This window comes from Empidonax traillii, unplaced genomic scaffold (assembly GCF_003031625.1).
Source record: "Empidonax traillii isolate 1590-97213 ecotype Southwest subspecies unplaced genomic scaffold, ASM303162v1 scaffold510:size820377, whole genome shotgun sequence".
Classification (NCBI taxonomy): Eukaryota; Metazoa; Chordata; class Aves; order Passeriformes; family Tyrannidae; genus Empidonax; species Empidonax traillii.
In genome coordinates, this window is record NW_020955703.1 from 740,916 (window position 1) to 759,682 (window position 18,767).

An 18,767-nucleotide genomic window follows, 5' to 3' on the forward strand; every position below is an offset into this window, starting at 1 on the left:
GGGAAAGACAGTTCCCATAAGGGACTTGGGTGCCAGAAGAAGCATGGGGGCTCTTCTGCCCATGGATTTGGGAAGAGGATGAAGCATCACTGCTGGTGGTCACACCTCCATGTGCCAGGATTGTTTCCTGACCTGCAGCCCTCTGCATCCCACCCACAGCTGCTGAGCCCTGGCTCACTCCAGGCATCCTAATCAAGTGCAGGCTCAGTGCTAATAAGTGACTTTAAGCAGGTCTGTCATTTTTGGATCCGAGATTGAGGTCAGAGGGCTGTGGAGGGGGGTGGGGGTGGCAGCGAACCGAGAAAGAGGGAAATCAATCTCCATAGGATTAACACTGAAGCTCTTGCAGAAGCCCAGCCCCAGGGAAGGGTGGCCTCCAGACTGGCTGGCCCCTCCTGGAGTAACAGTGACCTCCTGTGGCTGTGGGACTGTCCCAAGGGGCTGATTGTTCCCTCCCTCTGCACGGGTGCTTTGCAAGGCCACGGTTGAGCCCTGCAGGGCTTTGGCCACCCCTCACACAGGTAACTCTGAGATCCCAGGAGTGAAGGACTGAGCTGATACCTGGCTCCTGAGACCCCTCCACAGGACACATCCTGCACACTGGTGTCTGCTGTGGGGGACATTGGGAACGACTTGGCTGCTTATGGCATTGCCTTCACTGCACCAAAGGCAGGGAGATGCAGGTCTGAGAGTGTTGTGGGGGGTGGGCAGCAGGGTCTGCCAGCTCCATCCCTGACACCATCCCAGCAGCATTCCCCTCCAAACACACACACACCCCAAAACACCCCCTCACCCCAGGGAACCCAACATCCCTGCAGCGACTGGAGAGGGGACTGAGAGGATCACAGAGGTGGGGGGGGGGGGTGTGGTCCCTCTCTGGCTCACTCACCTCCCTGGTGTCGTTCTCCTGGATCAGGGCGTACAGGGGTACTACCCTGTTGATCTCCAGTAGGACCGGTGTGGGGCTGAGCTGCTCCTTCCCGGGGCGCCGGCACAGGTGGCAGGTGGAGGGGCAGCGCCCTTTCTCCTCGCAGTGGATCTCCACTCCGGAGATGAGGTGGTCATCAGACAGCATCTGTGCCGTCAGCAGGCCTGACAGGTACGTGATGAAGGGCATGGATTTCAGCTCCTTCTTGTTCCCAAGCTCAGTCGTTTCTGGTTTAGGAGAGGGGAGAAATCAAACAGCGTTAAATAAATCTCGGCACGGTCCTCTTCCCAAAACCCAAACCTCGCCAGGATAAATGCAGCTGCTGAAGGTTTAGGCCAGGTGGGAGCAGGAAATCAGAAAGATTGAGGAGAAAAGCAGGACTTTCACGTCACTATGTCAACACTCTGCCTCAAGGAAACACTCAGGCCCTTGAAGTCCACTGTGAAACCTCCTGGTGGTGTTCACCACAGGCAGACTAACCTGGAGAGCCTTTGCTTCGCTCTGTGTCTGTCCAAACACTTGGTAAGGACAAGGGAAGTATCACACCTGGTGATACTCTGAGCGAAGGAGACACAACTCCCACCTCTGCCCTCTACAATTTAAACTCCAGTTTAAATACTTTGTCTACAGGCCCAGCTTCCCTGCCCTGCTGTCACAGCTACAGAAGAAAAGCCTTTCTTCATCCTGTGCCCAACACCATGAGCTGGATGGCTGTTGCCTCCAACAACAAATTCCCAGTCCCAAGAAGGAGCTGAAGAGGAACAAGGGCTGTCTCAACACCCTGCGCTTGCAGGGACATGCAGCTGATCTGGCAAGGCACTATTCAGTTAGAAATACAAATAAACACAATATTCATTCATGACTCCCAGAGCCCTCCAGGGTAGGGACAGCCCTTCCCTGCTGTCTGGCTGTCAGGGAACACTTCTGTGCACAGGATCAAAGCTGTCACGGGGAGAATGAGCAAATTCCAACCAACTCATCTTTTAGAGGAATAAAAGAGGGGCAGTTGCTAAGATAAATTAGAACAAGGCTGTGAGATGTCTCAACGTCTAGGGAGACACTGGTGAGCACCGACATGGAAAACAGGAGTTGGAGATGGTTATGGAGAGATTATTTTCTAGAAGATCAGCTCCAGGCAACTTCAAGTCTCTCAAGGGAAAGCCATGAAACCTTAAAAAAATGGGTGGCTTAGAAAGAAGCAAGTTACAGGGAGATACTAGGACCCTCTTCCTGCTTCTGCATAAGAGTATATATATATATTTTTTTTTTTTAATCACTACTGTACAAAAGGAAGAAGTTTAATACAATTCTGGGCTGCAAAGCTTCTTTACAAGAGCTGAAGCAGAGATTTCTGAGATCCACCATCTCTGGTAGAATTTTTGGAGCCCTGCTTTAAGGGAGGACATGAACAGAGCTGAAGAGACAGTGGAATCAGTTATCTCATGATTGACAATAGGATATCAAGCCTTCCTTCCTGAATTATTTGCTTTATAGCAAAGAATTATAGACCACTATCCCTCATCTGCTTGCTCAAGGGGTGGAAAGTATCAGCTCCAGGTGTTTCATCCCTAGAAAGCTGAAGATTTCCTCAACAGAGATGGTACTTCCTTCTTCTCCCACACACACCACCCACCACTCATGGCATCTCACAGAGGAGTTACTCAGATCTGAGAGATAAATTTCCCTCCAAAACATATTCCTGTACTGCCATTGAAACTACAACCTGGGAAAAAGGGATAGGGGTCCCTCTCTCTCCCTCTCTCCTACCTCTGAGATGAGTTCTGGTTGTGTCCTCAGCCACCTGCATGCAAGGAGGGGGCTCAGGGTGGAAACCACCCGTCCCAGGGCAAACCTGACAATGAACCGAGGAGACTACATGTTCCTGGAGGCTCAGCCTGGCTTTTATTACCTGTATAGAACAGGATAACCTCTGAGGACACTCTGATTACTCCTACAAAGCCTCTGCTTCACTCCTGGGGAAGGGCTTTGCAGGTGATCACTGCGAGGGTGCTCCAAAGGTCCCGTTCTGGCAGGAGGGTGAGGCTCAGCTGCAGGGGCTGCAGCAGGGAGGATACAGGGATTCCTTATCAACTCTTAAATCTGAACATGCTTTTGCTAACACTGCTGGCAACTCAGCTGAACCCTGGCAACATCTGTCTGGGAGCAGAGTGCCGCGGATGTGGTTAGACGCACCACGGCAACTTGTGGGAGTTATTAGTTTGTTTATCTGAAATATGCATTTAGGGGAAAAAAAACAACACCTGAACAACAACACAACAAAATGAATTAACTAGCAGCCTTGTGCCAGGTGTCAGGCCTTGCGTAAGAAAGGCAGGATGAGCAGCACAGGGTGTGCAGAGGCAGCATTTGCCGGTTGGGGTGCCTGGCTCTGTCTCTGGGCTTCACCAGGATCTCATAATCCCACAGCACGAGGTGACTGACTGCACACAGGGGTCCCTGCTCGGGATGCAGCAGTTGCTGATGTGGGGAAACACTTCCAGCATCACCAGCAGCACCTCCTGGTGCCTGGACAAGAGGGGAGCATAACACCACTACTGTAACAACAGCATAATACCTAATTCCTTTGCACTGCAGTGCTGTTTGGTCTTGAGAGCTCCCAGGAGATGATGGGTTTGCTAGTGGTCCAGCATTTTATACAGCACCTCTTCCAAAAGATTCCCAAGCCATTCCAAAACTGGGAATCACTCCACTTCCCACAAGAACGCAGCCAACCCCAGGGGTAGGATGTGGTAACTCTTCAAAAGCAGAAATGCTGGGAACAAGGAAAGAAGGCTCTGCAGCTGAAGTTGTAAAAGGAACATCAGGAACTGACCCAGGTAAGGGTTCCTCCAGGCTCACCAGGTTAACCCCACCAACACCAATGGGCTGCTCAGCCAGGCTGATTTAGGACTTGGGGTTTGCATTTTATGCAAGGAAGAGGGAATTCTGGTCCACCTTCCCTGTGCATCACCCTCCACTGGAAAGACCCAGTGCCACCATGGGCACCCAGGACACGTCCACTGTTTATAACCTGGCAGAATAATACCCTGTTTGTTGGCAAATCCATCGAAAGGGAGTTAGAAGGAAAATCAATAGATGTGTTTTCCTGAGAATTTCTCTTGCACTGAGGTATTGTCAGTACAGTCACCACGAGGTCTGCAAAGAGCCGGGACAGATTTAGTGCTGCCCACTGTTAGTGATGGGCAAACAGTGCTGGGAGGAAGAAGGGAGTCAGCAGTGCCTCTCTGTCACATGCATCCATGTGTGTGAGAAGGACAGGATAGGACAAGAGGGAATGGCTGACAGAGGACAGATTCAGATTAGATGTTAGGAAGAAATTCGTCCCTGTGAGGGTGGTGACTGGCACAAGTTCCCCAGAGAAGCTATGGTTGCCCCTGGAAGTGTCCAAGGCCAGGTTGGACAGGGCTTGGAGCAACCTGGGCTAGTGGAAGGTGTCCCTGCCCATGGTAGGGGGGTGGAATGAGATGAGCTTTAAGGTCCCTTCCATCCCAAACCACTCCCTGATTCCTTTAGGCACAGCATCAGCCCCTGCTGCTGGGACCCCCCAGCAGCCACCCACACCCACATCCCGGGGCTCACACGTGGGCAAGGACGGGCTCCTCAGGGAACCACTACCCAACTTTTGGGACACGCAGCCATCCCAAGGCACGGCATCCCACGTGGGAATGACATCCCCCGGGCGAAGGCAGGGGCTCAGCGCGGCCGGGGGGATGCAGGATGCGAGCGCAGACCCCACAGCGCGCAGCCCGTGGGACCCTCCGCCGAGAGGGGGGACGCGGGGTCCCGGTCACGGCGGGGCAGTCGTGTCCGTGGCGGTCCGTGAGGCCCTGCTGCCCTCTCGTGGCACCGCGGCAGGACCGCGCTAAGATCCCGGGATGCGGCACATCATCCCGGCATCGCTTCCCTGCCGCCCGCACCCCGCGGCCGCTCCGCCGGGACGCCTCGGGATCTCGTTCCTTCCATCCTCATTCCATCCATCCTCGCCTCGGGAAGAGGAGCGTGGCTGTCCGATTGTGCAACGTCCCCGAGTCACAACACTGGATACAACCTCCCGAGCGTGAGGGTTTGTGACCCCTTTTCATCTCCTGCTTATAGAATGTTAAGGGGTTGAAATGGAGATGAAGGATCATCCTGAAGTCCCAACCTCCCTGCCATGGGCAAGGACACCTTCCACTAGCCCAGGTTGCTCCAAGCCTTGTCTAACCTTGAACACTTCCAGGGATGAGGCATCAACAACTTCTCTAGGCAACCCCCCTTTCCCTGATGATGCTGTGCCCACTGCTCACAGCCAATTAACCAAACTCAATTAAACACAGAGCCCTGGGTCCCGAAACCCAGCACCAAGAATTGGCCCGGGAGCCACACCACAATGTTCCCAGGACTCCCCCTGCCCTCGGGATGATCCCAAAGGTACCAGCAGGGAGCATCTGGAGGCAGATCATCTTGGCTCCCCACAGGCTGGATAGCCAGGATCTCACCTCATCTTCAGCTGAGACATTCACACACTTGCAAGTCTGAAGTTTTAAGAAAAAAAAAAAATGCCAGAAGAGCTTTTAGACATCTCTGATAAACCTTTCTGAAAGGCAGTGGTACAGGCATCTCCTATGAGATTGCTTTGTCAAAGGAACTGGCTCTGCTGACCCTGCACTTTCCCCACTGCCTGCAGTGGCTCCCAGGAAGAGCAACCAAAGCCCTGCCCTGCTCATCTGACCTCTGGCAGCCTCTCAGTGCTCACCCCACTGCCTCTGAGACACTACAGTCCCTCAAGGATGGCTCCATGATCCCCCAAATCACCCCCCACAGCAGCTGGTTCCCTCCCAGCTCCAGCATACCCACATGCCCCTTTCCCATGGGATGGCTGAGATCTTCCCAAGCCTGCCTGCTGGATGGCTGGCTACTGGTGTGGGGCAGCCCCTCGAGGTCCCAGCCTGGATGGCCTTCCTATCCTTCACTGTCACGGCACAAGGTCCCCACACCCCAATATGCTGACTAAATTCATTGACTCATCATTATGACCCCTAATCAAATCCAGAGAGTCCTTTGTTCTCTCCCCAGAATGCGCTAAAAGATTATTTCCTATTCCTACTGTTGTTTTTTCCTCACGCTGCTCACTTTCAGGTGTGGGTGGCCTCACAAAGCCTGTCAGAACACCCTGGTTCAATGTTTACATCCTCTTTTATTCACTGGAAAATACATTGGGGGCTGAGAGAACATTTTCCTGGGGAGGCAAGAAGCCAGGAGTGAACCCTGTGTCCCCTCCCCGGGCACAGTGACACCTCCAGGGAACCACTGGTGCTTGAAACAGGAGAACTGAAAAATCTCACTCATTTTCTTCTGCAACCCTGGTCAGGCTTTGCATCTGCTCCACTGCCTCTGAGCGCATCCCCTGCCCACATTTGCTGATCCCTGCTGGTCATCATCGCTGCTGGGATGTAGGTCCCTTCCAAGTGAACTATTCTATTCTAAATAAAGTAGGAAAAACCCCACCAAGAACAGAAGGTGGCAAGGCTTGCTGCATTATGCAAGGTGCTTTCTTCAGAGCTGGCTGGAGCGGGTGAGCAGTGGAAAAGCGCTGCAGGCGGAGAGGCCACACGCAGGGTTTTTGGGAAATGGTTAAACCAAGGATTTGCCTCCTTCTCCAGGCAGTGAATTCCTCTGAGTCTGGGCCTCCACCTGCACATCAGCCCTGGGCTGATCACAGGATAGTGGCCCGGATGCCACTGGGAACAGTGGTGCTGCTGGTGTGTGAAGGACACGGTGCCCCTGCACCTGCCTGGGGTTCTCCCTGCTCCCACAGAGGAAGCCCCAAGCCATGCCATTCCCTGTCCTGCTGTGCAGCCCCACGGGGTCACACTGAAAGGGGTGTCCCTCTGCCATCTGTAAAGCAGGACCACAACAGCTGAGCAAAAACGGAGCTGGAATAGAATCGACATCAGTGTCTACAAAACTTGGAGCGTCCCTTCCAACTCAGCATATTTTAGGATTCTATGAAACACCAGTCAGAGCACAGCCATGATCCAGTGGCCAAAACCTGCATCTGGATACCACTGCCAGCCTGCAACACCTGACAGGCAGAGAGGTCAGAAATAAAGGCTAGGGGGATGAGGAGGAGAAGGAGCAATGAGGCAGGAGGGAAATGGCTAATCCATGATTAATGACTCAGCCCTGTGCAGGTGTAACAGAGCTGCCACCCTTTAGTACCTCCCAGGAAAGAGCAGGAGAGGGGAATGACCAGGCAACACAAGCTCTTTTGGGTCCCTTTAACTGGCTGGTTCCTCACAAACTGGTGCAGAATTGGGGGACTCCATGAAGATGATTAAAATCAGCCAGGCTGCGCCCTGAGCAAGACCATGCACAAGCACTTGCAGCTCCCCTGCATTCACTGTGGATACCCCAGAGCATCACCCTGTCAACTGCTTACAGGTGCTGTTCTGAACCCCAAAAATGTCCTTTGTGCCCTGGAGTCCATGGGCTGCTCCAGCACAAGGTATGGAATGAGAAAAACACACCTTTTCAATAGGTGATGAAGAATGCATCAAACGCTCAGGACGCTGCTGGGGGAAAGGAAGGGGAATGGAAGGGAAAAGGGAAGGGAAAAGGGATGAAAAGGGAAGGGAAAAGGGATGAAAAGGGAAGGGAAAAGGGATGAAAAGGGAAGGGAAGGGAAAAGGGAAAGGGAGGGAAAGAAGAAAGAAAAAAGGAAAGGGAAAAGGAAAAGAGAATGAAAAAGGAATAGGGAAAAGAATACAGAAGGGAAAAGAAAAGAACAAGGGAAGGGGGAAGGGGCTGCTCCCGCAACAGCACTGCCTGACCAGGCAAAGGGCAACGCACAACCCGCGCGTTCCAAACTAGCACACACTAAACAGATAAAAAAACGAAGCCAACACGTTTCCATTCCCCTTCTTTTTAACGTCAACCTTCCTCGACAGCAGGACCCACAGCACAAGCTCCCACCCCGCAATTCCAACCCCCGCCGCCATTCCCGCTCTCCCCCCTCCACCCCGCTCCGGCACTACATCTCCCAGCAGCCCCAGCGGCGGCGGGCGCGGCGCTCACGCGGGCGCGCGGGGCACGCCGGGAGCGGCGCGGCCCGGGCGGCGGCAGGTGAGGGCAGGGGCGCGCGCGCGCCCTGGGGCCGGGGCGCCCCCTGCGGGCGGGGCCGGGCACGGCGGGACCCCCGGGACGGGGAACGGGAACGAGAGGGGAATGGGAACGGGAACGGGACGGCACGAAAGGGATGGGCCCCGCCGGGTGGTGGGCGCTGGGATGGAGGGACGGGGTGAAAGGAGAGCGGGGTCCGCCCCGCCGAGCCCCCCCACCCCTCGGGCTGGCAGCGGAACCCCATTGATCGTCCCGCGGGATCGCCCCGGTGCCCCCACACAGAGCCCGGGCGTGTGCCCCGAGCGCGGCGTGGCCAGGCACCGGCACGGGTTACCCCCGTGGATGCGCCATCCCTGGGAGCGCCCAAACCAGGCTGGGGCGAGGCTTGGAGCCACCCGGTCCGTGGGGAAGGTGTCCCTGCCCACGGCAGGCGGCGGAACGGGGTGACCCTAAAGGTCCCTCCCAACCCCAAAGCCTGCGGTCCTCCCAGCCCAAACCCTTGCGTTGTGTGTGCAGTACCCGCACCCAGGGGCTGTCCCGCGGGGTTTGCTGTTGTTATTGCTGTTTTTTTTATTATTGCTGTTGTTGTGACAGCTCCTGTCAGCAGCGCTACCCCGTTATTTTCACTCGTTCACGGCACCACCCCTGAGCCGGCCGCCTCGCCGCTGAGAACTACCAAACCACGGCAGGAAATTTCTTTTGAATATAAAAGGAAACCAAACCGGCAGAAATTCGCCGAGTTTTTATAGCGTGATCCTCAGATGAGGCTTTCTGTAATGCCTTGCTCTGCGTCAAAGGCCACTGCCTTGGGAGGGACCGATACGCAAGAACAACTTGCTGTTAAGGAAACTTCCATGCGGGCACGGCCGAGTGCGAGAGGGAGATAAAGGGAGAAATAATGTCACGTTACCGAGGGCAGGCTGGCATTCCGACAAAAGGGGGTTATGTATGAAAAGGATATTGTACAGGTCATCTGTCTAAAAAGCCCAGCCTGACTTAAAAATCCCCTCCGCCATTGTTCTGTAATGAAAATACTTGTTTTAAAGGTAGCTTTCAATGTAACTTGCAGCACCTGGTGCCTGTGCTGCTCCCTCGCCCTTCCCTAAGCGAGCCTTTTGACGTGTTTCCAAGGAAAGTAGGAATAATGAGCCTGGTATCCTGTGTTTCATTTTTAAAACCCGTTTTAAAATACAGAATTTTTCATCCCTCAAAGGAAGGTTTCTGTTCTCCGTGGCAGTGCCGAGGCTTCTGCCTCCCCAGCTGTGATATGTGTTAAGACAAAAAGGGAAGCGTGCTCCGTGCCAGGGGCAGGAAGTGCCTGGAGTCCCCCTGCTCCCAGATGCCAGGGATAATCATCCTGCCACCACTGAGGATCAGTTCCCAGCTTGGTGCTTGCAGATTCTGCCACACCACTGAGTCCCTCCCTGAAATATGGGCTTTGAACAGCTGCAGCTGATAATTTTAAATAACTTTTTCCTTCTCTGTATGAACATAAAGAAATGTTGTTTGTTGCAGTTGTTTTCTTGCACGTGAGCAAGTGGTAAACTGAAATACACTGAAGCTTTCCCGAGGAGGAAGGAGGCAAACCCTGCAGGGAAGCAAGAATGCTGTGTGCATTGAGCCATTACTCAGAAAAAGCTGTCTGTTCACATCCCTCTGCCACCCTCTCTTCATTTCAAAGACTAACTACTTCCTTCTCCTCCTCTCCCCTAGAAAAAAGGTTTTCTTCCCTATTTTTTTTTAGTGGCAAGGCAATGCAATAGCAAAGGTATTGAAACCCAGTCTACTGAATAATAACTTAATGATGTGAGCCCTGTTCTGTTCCTTTTGAATGGATGGCTGCTTTGGCAGGAGAGCTGCTGGGATCTGCTCCCTGCTGGGAGGGATGGGAGGGTGGAGAAACCTGGATTGAAGCTGAACAGCAACCAGAGTGGTGTAAAACTGAACTGGGAGACAGGAATGAGGTCAGCGCTGCAAGACTGTGAAATGAGGAGAAATTACATGCAGTTAAAGCTGAGTTCAGGGACTGACAGTGAGCACTGGTAGGATGTTTGGAGTTTGGATGTTTGTAGTTGTCTTTTAACTCCGTTACTGCTCATATCTGCCCAAGGTAAACACAAAGTGTTTAACTGGCACGGTGAAACGTGGTGCAGCACAGCAGAGGTCAGTGAAATGCACTGGCATCAAACCCTCTCTGTGTATTTTCAGTGTGAGCAGTCATCCCCCAGAAGGAGTGGAAGCTGACGAAGCATTGCTGCTAGTTTTCACTTCCTGGCAAATGCATGAAACCTTGAGCATTTATTTTGGCTCTCCAGCAAAGCAGAGCGAACCAACCACGTTTATTTCGTTCGTATCTGATGTCACATCTGAATGCAGGTCTCCAGAGGTGATCTATTAATGTCCTAAAGCATCGCACCATCTGGTTCCTCTTTTGATGCGCAACATTTTGAATGCTTGGTTTAATCTCCCTGGGTTTCAGTAAATTATGTAAACTCGGAGGCTTGGCAGCGGGAGATGGGCACCGTGAGGAGATGATTCAGTCATCAATATCTATTGGGCTTCCTTATTGCTGCCATTACACTTCTTTCAGTTGCTACTTACAAATGTTGCAAGTGAATAATTCATCGCACTGGGAGCCGCAAGTTAGTTTTGAAATTTGCCCACCCCGAGATTAGCTATGACTAATCCATCCTTCCCAGTCGTGGAAAAGCTAACTGGGTTTCTTTTCTGCAGCGTTGGGTGATAAAGTCAGAAATAAATTGCATGTATATGCAACTGCTGGTGCTGACATAAATCACATTTCCTTTTTTTATTCTCCCTGGACAGAATTGGAGCACCTTGGAATAGATGTGAGCACAAGACGCGGCGCTGGCTGGAGCTGCCCGGGAACAACCATGGCTGCCGCCCCTCACCTCAACTCGGACGCGCTCCGAGAGGTCCTGGAGTGCCCCATTTGCATGGAGTCCTTCACTGAGGAGCACCTGAGGCCCAAGCTCCTGCACTGCGGGCACACCATCTGCAAGCAGTGTCTGGAGAAGCTCCTGGCAAACAGCATTAATGGGATACGGTGCCCGTTCTGCAGCAAGATCACGCGGATCACGAGCCTGGCTCAGCTGACGGACAACCTCACTGTGCTCAAGATCATCGACACCGCTGGACTGGGGGAGGTGGTGGGCCTCCTCATGTGCAAGGTCTGCGGGAGGAGGTTGCCGAGGCACTTTTGCAAGAGCTGCAGCTTGGTTTTATGCGAGCCCTGCAAGGAGGCTTCGCACCTGCCCCAAGGGCACAGAGTCACTGCTATCAAAGAGGCTGCTGAAGAGCGCAGGAGGGAATTTGGGACGAGGCTTGCCAGGCTAAGGGAGCTCATGGGTGATCTTCAGAAGAGAAAAGCTGCTCTGGAGGGTGTTTCCAGAGACCTGCAATCCAGGTACAAAGCGGTGCTGCAGGAGTACAGCAAAGAGGAGCGCAAGATCCAGGAGGAACTGGCCAGGTCACGCAAGTTCTTCACCACCTCTTTGTCTGAAGTGGAGAAGGTAAATAACCAGGTAATGGAGGAGCAAGCCTACCTGCTGAACTTAGCAGAAGTGCAGATAATGTCCCGCTGTGACTACTTCCTTGCCAAAATAAAGCAGGGGGATATAGCTCTCCTGGAGGAGGCGGCAGACGAGGAGGAACCAGAGCTGACAAACAGTCTCCCAAGGGAGCTGACTCTGCAAGAGGTGGAACTCCTGAAGGTGAGCCACGTGGGACCACTGCAGATCGGGCAGGTGGTGAAGAAGCCTCGATCCGTTAATGTGGAGGAATCGCTCCTGGAAACTGCAGCATCCTCGTCGGCGTCATTTAGGGAGCCTGACCCGGTGCAGGAAGAGCCCAGCTGCACACCCCATTCCTCACCAGCCAAGCCAAGGATTCCTGAAGCAGCCACGAGCATCCAGCAGTGTTACTTCATCAAGAAGATGGGCTCCAAGGGCAGCCTGCCAGGCATGTTCAACCTCCCCGTCAGCCTGCACGTCACCACGCAAGGCGAGGTGCTCGTGGCAGACCGGGGCAACTTCCGAATCCAGGTTTTTACCCGCAAGGGCTTCCTGAAGGAGATCCGCCGGAGCCCCAGCGGGATCGACAGCTTCGTGCTGAGTTTCCTCGGGGCAGACTTGCCCAATTTGACTCCCCTCTCTGTCACCATGAACTGCCATGGCCTGATCGGGGTGACAGACAGCTATGATAACTCCGTCAAGGTGTACACCATGGACGGGCACTGCGTGGCCTGCCACCGGAGCCAGCTGAGCAAGCCCTGGGGCATCGCCGCGCTGCCCTCGGGGCAGTTCGTGGTGACCGACGTGGAAGGGGGGAAGCTCTGGTGCTTCACGGTGGACCGTGGCGTGGGGGTGGTGAAGTACAGCTGCCTGTGTAGCGCGGTGCGCCCCAAGTTCGTCACCTGCGACGCCGAAGGGACCATTTACTTCACTCAGGGGCTGGGGCTCAACCTGGAGAACCGGCAGTACGAGCACCATCTGGAAGGAGGCTTTTCCATCGGCTCCGTCGGCCCCGACGGGCAGCTGGGGCGGCAGATCAGCCACTTCTTCTCAGAGAACGAGGACTTCAGGTGCATTGCTGGGATGTGTGTCGATGCCAGGGGAGACCTCATTGTTGCTGACAGCAGCCGTAAAGAAATCCTGCATTTCCCTAAGGGAGGCGGCTACAACATCCTGATCCGGGAAGGGCTCACCTGCCCGGTCGGTATTGCCATTACTCCCAAAGGGCAGCTCCTGGTGCTGGACTGTTGGGATCATTGCATTAAGATCTACAGTTACCACCTGAGAAGATATTCCACCCCTTAAAGGCATGGCTGTAAGCAAAGCCTCTCCTGGCAGCAGACATTCTTCCAGCCTCCCTGCAATCCGACGGGAACAAGTGTCAAGCCTTCAGGAAGACTGTGCCATAACCGAAGGGGATCTGGCATAGAGGCCATCATGTTTTGTGTTTAGAAACAAAGTAGCTTTTGTGGTGGTGGTGGTGGTGGTCTGCTTTTTCTTCTTCTTTTGTTTTAATATAAAATCCATACAAATAAGGACAAGCGTGAGGGAAGGGATCCATCCTTTGGGAGCATTGGTTCCTTGCTAAGTGACTGGTCACTCCATACACCTTCTCACCTCCTTACGCCACATCTCCTCTCCCAGCTTTTAACCATTGTGTCTTTCTTTGTGCCATAAAAGATGAGTGACTGCTCTAAATCACCTTTCCTTACAGAACTAGCGAGGCAATCCTCCTCTCTCTGTGGTTCTCGCAAGGAACTAGGTAGCAGTTGTCTGGGCAACTCCTGGAGAGAGCAATTTGGGATTGCATAAAATGAAATAGCCCTCGTCAGCCACACGGAGATGGAGCTTTACTCCCACCCTGACAAGGGACAGTTGTCTCTCTCCCGTTTTTCTGGTGTTCAGGAGATCACCCCGTCGTGCCGTTTGTGAGCTGAGTCTGTTCCGTGTGAAGTGAGTACTGTGCAATCGTGGGAGACCAAGCTGAGCCAGAAAACTGCCCCCTTTATTACTGAGTAGTAAGAAAACAGGGGTTTTATCACTACTCAGAGTCCTGCTAGGTAGAAGGGGGTAAAAAGGGAGGGGGTTGAAGGAAAAAAAACCTGAGGGGAAACCTAGGGTTGCTATTTACTGCTGTTTTATTATTAAATGTATCCTGGAAACTGTCTTTGGAAGGTGTACCTGGTATCTGAAATTTCATGGGGAGGGGGGAAGGGCTGGGGGAATGAGACTGGGAGATTGTATAAAATGAGATTAACTGCAACACGTTGTATGTTCACCTGCACTTCACTACTCTGCATTCCAGACCATTGCATTTAGCAAGAGGTTTCCACTCATCTGCACCTCCTGTGTGCAAGTTACTCACTGCTGAGATAGGGATGGGGAGGGGGGGACTATTTCACTTTTAATTTTTTCATACTTGGAAGCACATCCATTGATGCACTGCCTTCTTTTTTCCCTTGCACAGCAAAACATTACATTCCTCAGATTTTGTTTTTGATTTTTTTTTTTTTTTCTTTTACGGCACCAGCAGGCACCAGAGTTGCTGTTCATCACGGCTTTGGGCCAAATGAAGCACAAAACTGCAGCTGTGTGAACCAAGGCCCCCACAGTGCTACTCTCCTGGCTGATAAATGCGTACCTCAGTGTGGTGCTGCTCGCCCAGAATAGTTTATTGAAGGAAAGATGCATTTAAATAGGGCACAGTGGTAGCATGTTAATCTGCCACAGATAATAGTTACACTGCAGTGCATTTATTTGTTGCTATCAACAATGTAGTTGCAAATTTGGGGGCACGGCAGACAATATAAAAGCTGATTTTATGGTGGCTGCCGTGCTCCAGCAAATTGTTTGCTGCTTGTCCTACAACGTTTGCAACAGGTGATTTTTTTTTTTTTTTTTAAGCTCCCATATAGTCTCCCCTAAGGAAACAGCAAAGCGAAACAGGCTTCTGAGCTGCTGCTGCTCCAGATGGGTGTTTGGCAGTTACAGGCTTTGCAGAAGAAGCGCTGGGAGCAGATTTTGGTGGGATTTTCGGGTTTTATTCCTCTTCCTGTTGTGCTCAGCCAGAGTGCTGAAGGGGCCAGCGCACAAACACAGCTGTGTGATGGAGCTGCCCCTCCAATCAGGGCAACCTCTGATTTCTCTTGCTATAATGCACTGGAAAAAGCTTGTGGAGAAGGGAGCTGAGACAGGAGGTGGTAGATGGTGCTGAGGGAGCCCAAGGGACTGAACCCCCCTTCCCTCCTGAGCTGCTCCGTGTGTTTGCCAAGGCTGCCAACTTGCATATCACTATTTTACACTCTCTGCCTCTCTTTTTTGGGTGGGAGCCCTTCTCACCCTGCATGTGTGTTTTCGGGAGATGAGGATGATTACTGGGCTGTGTTGCAGTTAATGACATTGTAACTGAAGGCGTTTTCCCAGCATCATGGCAATGGCAGTTCCTCTCCTTCTGATGTGTTTTAAACATTTCTCCTGCTCCCAAGAACTGCTCCAAGCAGGAAGCTACTGTGGACCTGAATAACTGAAGCAATATTATCTATGATAATATGTACCTCTGTCATTTTCTGTTCCCATGGATATTTTTTTTTGCAATAAACAGCACACTGTACTAGCAATAACATTTCCTGGAGTGCTTGAAGGGACATAAAAACTGGTCCAGCAAACTGAGCAGTTGGTTACCCCAGCCTGTTCCTGGTTACACAGTTCAAACAAAGCGTCTGTCATCTGTTTCTCACTCAAAGAATCAAGGAAAATAACACTACCCTGCGATTCACTGGTGGGCCAGGACACTGCAATCGGCGCCTGGGGCTGTGTCTCGCCTGCAGCTCTTCTAATCTGGGCTTTCAGGCAGAGAAGGGGAAAAAAGAAAACCTGCTGTCCCTGCCCAGGGTCTGCATGTCCCCTGACAAAACTCGACAGTGACTGTGAGATGATTTTACAGAGCTCTGTTTTTTGCTGTGGTGCCCCCACACAGTGTTGTGATCGTCTGCCAAACAAGGAGTAATTAAGGATTGTGTTGAAATAGTTGGCTCCTGTACCTGTACCTGGAGAAAGAGCTTGTCTGGTCGTACGTATGTGTTTGGTTTTTAAAGATTGTGTAATAAACGAAAAATCGATCCAATTAAAAGTGCATTGCAAATGGCTCATTTTCTTATTAAAACACTGCATCTCCTCCCCTTGGTGGCAGATTGGATTTTACAGCCAGTGGGGATTAGATTGGGAACACAAGGGCTACAGGACCCCTTTTCTCAGGTTGCACAGGATAAATCTCATCTCCTTGGCAGGAGAAGTTGGTGGGGAAGTGTCAGGTAGAGTTCCCTGATCTCCTTGGCAGGAGATCAGGGAACTCTACCTGACACTTCCCTACCCACTTCATAAACAAATGCTCAGGTTTTGTACCTTAACTCACTCTGATACTCCCCCAGGGGCAATATCCCCCCAGGTTCTCCCCTGGTCCTGCCACCCTTCTGGGTTTGCTGCTCTTGGGTGAAGGATTTTAGCCTTTGGGCTCATCCCAGCTGATGGGAAGCAGCACTTTAAAAACAGGTGTGAATTGCTGGTTTATCAAACATTCAATCCTTGCAGAACAGCTGTGTGTGGTGCTGTTGGACCCACCCTGCCACTTTATCACAAGTTTTGATTTCTTATGGTAGAAAAACAAAGCCATAGGCATTTTGGGGGGCAAAACCAGGAGTTAGGGTTCCTAAAGGGATGAGGGGGAGAGCCTGTTCCTTAATCAGAGGGGGGCAGAGCTACAGAAGTAAAAATAAAGGCAGATGCTTTGAGTGGTTTGTATTGTATAGCTTAAGTGATTTTTCTGGGTCATTACTCAGTGCGAGGATTTAAAGTTATTTCATTTTGCACAACTAATTACTCGACTTGCCTGACAATTCTGGATTACAATGAGCAGTGCATAAGGTCATTTAGCAGACTGAGTCACAGCACATATTGTAGTCTAAACTAAATTTCATGGCAACCCGTTAAGATTGTTTTTACCTCCTCTGAACAAAACGTCAGAATCTGAGGGTTGGAAATAAATATAATGACATAAAGGAAGCAAGTAAGAGTGTTACAAAGGTAATAGAGTGGTTGTTTATAGGGACAGATCTCAAGAACAGGGAAATTCTATATGCTTTACTTCTCACCAAGCAGGTATAAGGGAAACCCATTATCTCCTTTAACAGATGCAAAACTCTCCTTACAGCTTTCTTAATGCACCTAATTGTGTCTAGGAAAGGAAAACTAAAGGTTCCCGTGGACTAGTTCAATCTTAATTGTGTTAATGGCACTGTTAGACCTGAAGAGAGATGAATGGAGCATTGAAAGGACAGGAGGGACCCACAGACCCTACTCAGAGGAATATGGGCTACTATTTTAGCAGAGTTCCAGGCTCTATCCCTAATTTTATGAGGATATTTATGCCAATAAATACAATTTCTGAACATCTTTTGTCAAAGAGTTCACAAAAAAACCCATGAAAACTGTTGCCTTTTAAATGTAGATGCAGCTAATGATGTGAGGTCCAAGAGAAGAGAAGCAAGTACCTGGGAGGGCAGGGGGCAGAAAGCCTTAGGGATTGTGACAGGACCTGCCAGATCACAGCCCCTCCATGGACTCTTTCCATAAATGATCTGTTACAAAGAGGTAACATCTTTCACATCTGTAGCAGCCACAGGCTCAGCTTGCTGAGTGCCCAACGTGGCCAGGGAACCTTAGCCAAGGAAACTCTAGATAGGGATCACAGGAAATGCAAGAAAAACAAACATTTCTTGTGCTGCAGACCTAAAGCAAGGTATCAGCTGGGCAGTGAAAGCCTCTGGATCTGCTCCATCCGTGCACAGCACATCCCCAACTCATCAGCATCCCTCCCCATGTCCCAGATGGGCTTCTCCACTGGGAACAAGCAAGCCAGAACAGCTCTTGGGGAAATCTCACTGGCACTGCCAGATTTTGCAATCAGAGCAGCTCTTCCCTTCCCTAACCACCTCCTTATCCAGCCTGACTGAGGGGCCACAGAGTAACCAGGTCTCTGATAAACTTATATCAGTGAATGAAGTGGTTCCTAGCAGGTGGATTTACTGGATGGAGGGATCATTCTCTTTCCTCCTGTACATTTTCTGAGTCTCTGTGGTGGGGTGACTCCCAGCCTCCACCTCCAGTTTTACTACTGAGCATGTCGGTGTGGAATAGCCCAATTTTGGCCAGCAGCCCTGGCTGTGTCCCCTCCTAACACCTTGCCCATCCCAGCCTAGTGACCGTGGGGACAGAATGGGAAAGGAGGAAGCTTGGATGCCATGCAGGCACTGCTCAGCAGCAGCCAACACGCCGGGGGGATTATCCACAGTGGTTTATCCAGAAATCAAAAGCACAGCACCACGGGGGCCGTGACAAAGCAAGTTCCCTCCATCCCACCAGGCCTGGCACATTCTTGCACACAGCAGGACGTGGCTGAGGGCACCACGTGCGTCCCAGCTGCCAAACGAAGATGCTCACACAACTGGTACGAACTTAATGAGGTGCCATCAGCGTTAAATGCTGCCTTCGATGGGGGAGAAAACCGATGTGGGCTCCCGTGGCACAGATCAATGGCTGGGTCGATCGCGAGGTCCTCGCTCGGAGGCCGCTCGGTGAGTGAAAGCACTGCTTGGCTGCACAGAGCCAGAGCAAGCAGCCCAAAAAAAATGGGCTTTTAATCACTCTGCGTGAAATAAAATTGGAGTTTGCTTCGGTCTGCTCACGGACTAAGGCTGTTCCCGGGAGGGAGCCTGGGGGATGCTCCCATGCCTGCCCTGGCAGAACGCAGGGCTCGGTGTGCGCAGCATTGACACCGAGCCTGCCTGGCTCTCTCATTTGCAGGATTCACTCCTGCAAATCCTTAGGGACAAGGTGTGCTGGTTTTGGCCGGTGTTAAGAGTTACTTCTCTTTGCAGTGGCCAGTACGGGGCTACGTTTTGGACTTCTGAGCTCAAACCATGACACGAGGGCGGTCACCTCATTCCACCCAGCACACGCCTTATCCACCTGCAGGAAGAAGGGGAACATTTTGCGCTCCTCTGGGCAGAGCAGCCTGCTCATGCCAGTGGTGACGGAAGCACTGACTTTGTGCTGTCCCTGGCCATTGCTGGATCCCTTTCCTCTTCACTTGGCTGAGGGAAATGCTCTGCAGGCACCAATCCACATCA

At 51.9% G+C, this 18,767-nt stretch overlaps 2 protein-coding genes across 6 annotated transcripts in view; one reads left to right on the forward strand and one right to left on the reverse strand.

Annotated features, from left to right (window-relative positions):
* Positions 1–18,767, reverse strand: part of LOC114064027 (astrotactin-2) — a 156,710-nt gene that overhangs the window by 88,925 nt on the left and 49,018 nt on the right. For 3 of the 4 annotated variants that reach the window (XM_027896682.1, XM_027896681.1, XM_027896683.1), the window contains exon 8: positions 890–1,155. In XM_027896682.1, the coding sequence (XP_027752483.1) occupies positions 890–1,155 (266 nt within the window). Of the gene's footprint in view, positions 1–889; positions 1,156–7,458; positions 7,550–18,767 lie in introns of those variants that run through there. The other variant, XM_027896684.1, reaches the window with a different exon arrangement.
* TRIM32 (tripartite motif containing 32) lies at positions 8,017–13,750 on the forward strand. Of its 2 annotated transcripts, none has more exons than XM_027896679.1 (2): positions 8,017–8,053; positions 10,877–13,750. In XM_027896679.1, exon 2 carries the CDS (start codon positions 10,945–10,947, stop codon positions 12,886–12,888), a length of 1,944 nt encoding a protein of 647 aa, XP_027752480.1. In that variant the 5' UTR covers positions 8,017–8,053; positions 10,877–10,944; the 3' UTR covers positions 12,889–13,750. The 2 variants fall into 2 exon arrangements, with proteins under 2 accessions (XP_027752480.1, XP_027752481.1); XM_027896680.1 differs by lacking the exon at positions 8,017–8,053 and adding an exon at positions 8,747–10,160.

What these genes read in the sequence shown, in the direction of transcription:
- TRIM32 (XM_027896679.1), top strand. Translation starts at nt 10,945, where the DNA reads ATGGCTGCCGCCCCTCACCTCAACTCGGACGCGCTCCGAGAGGTCCTG.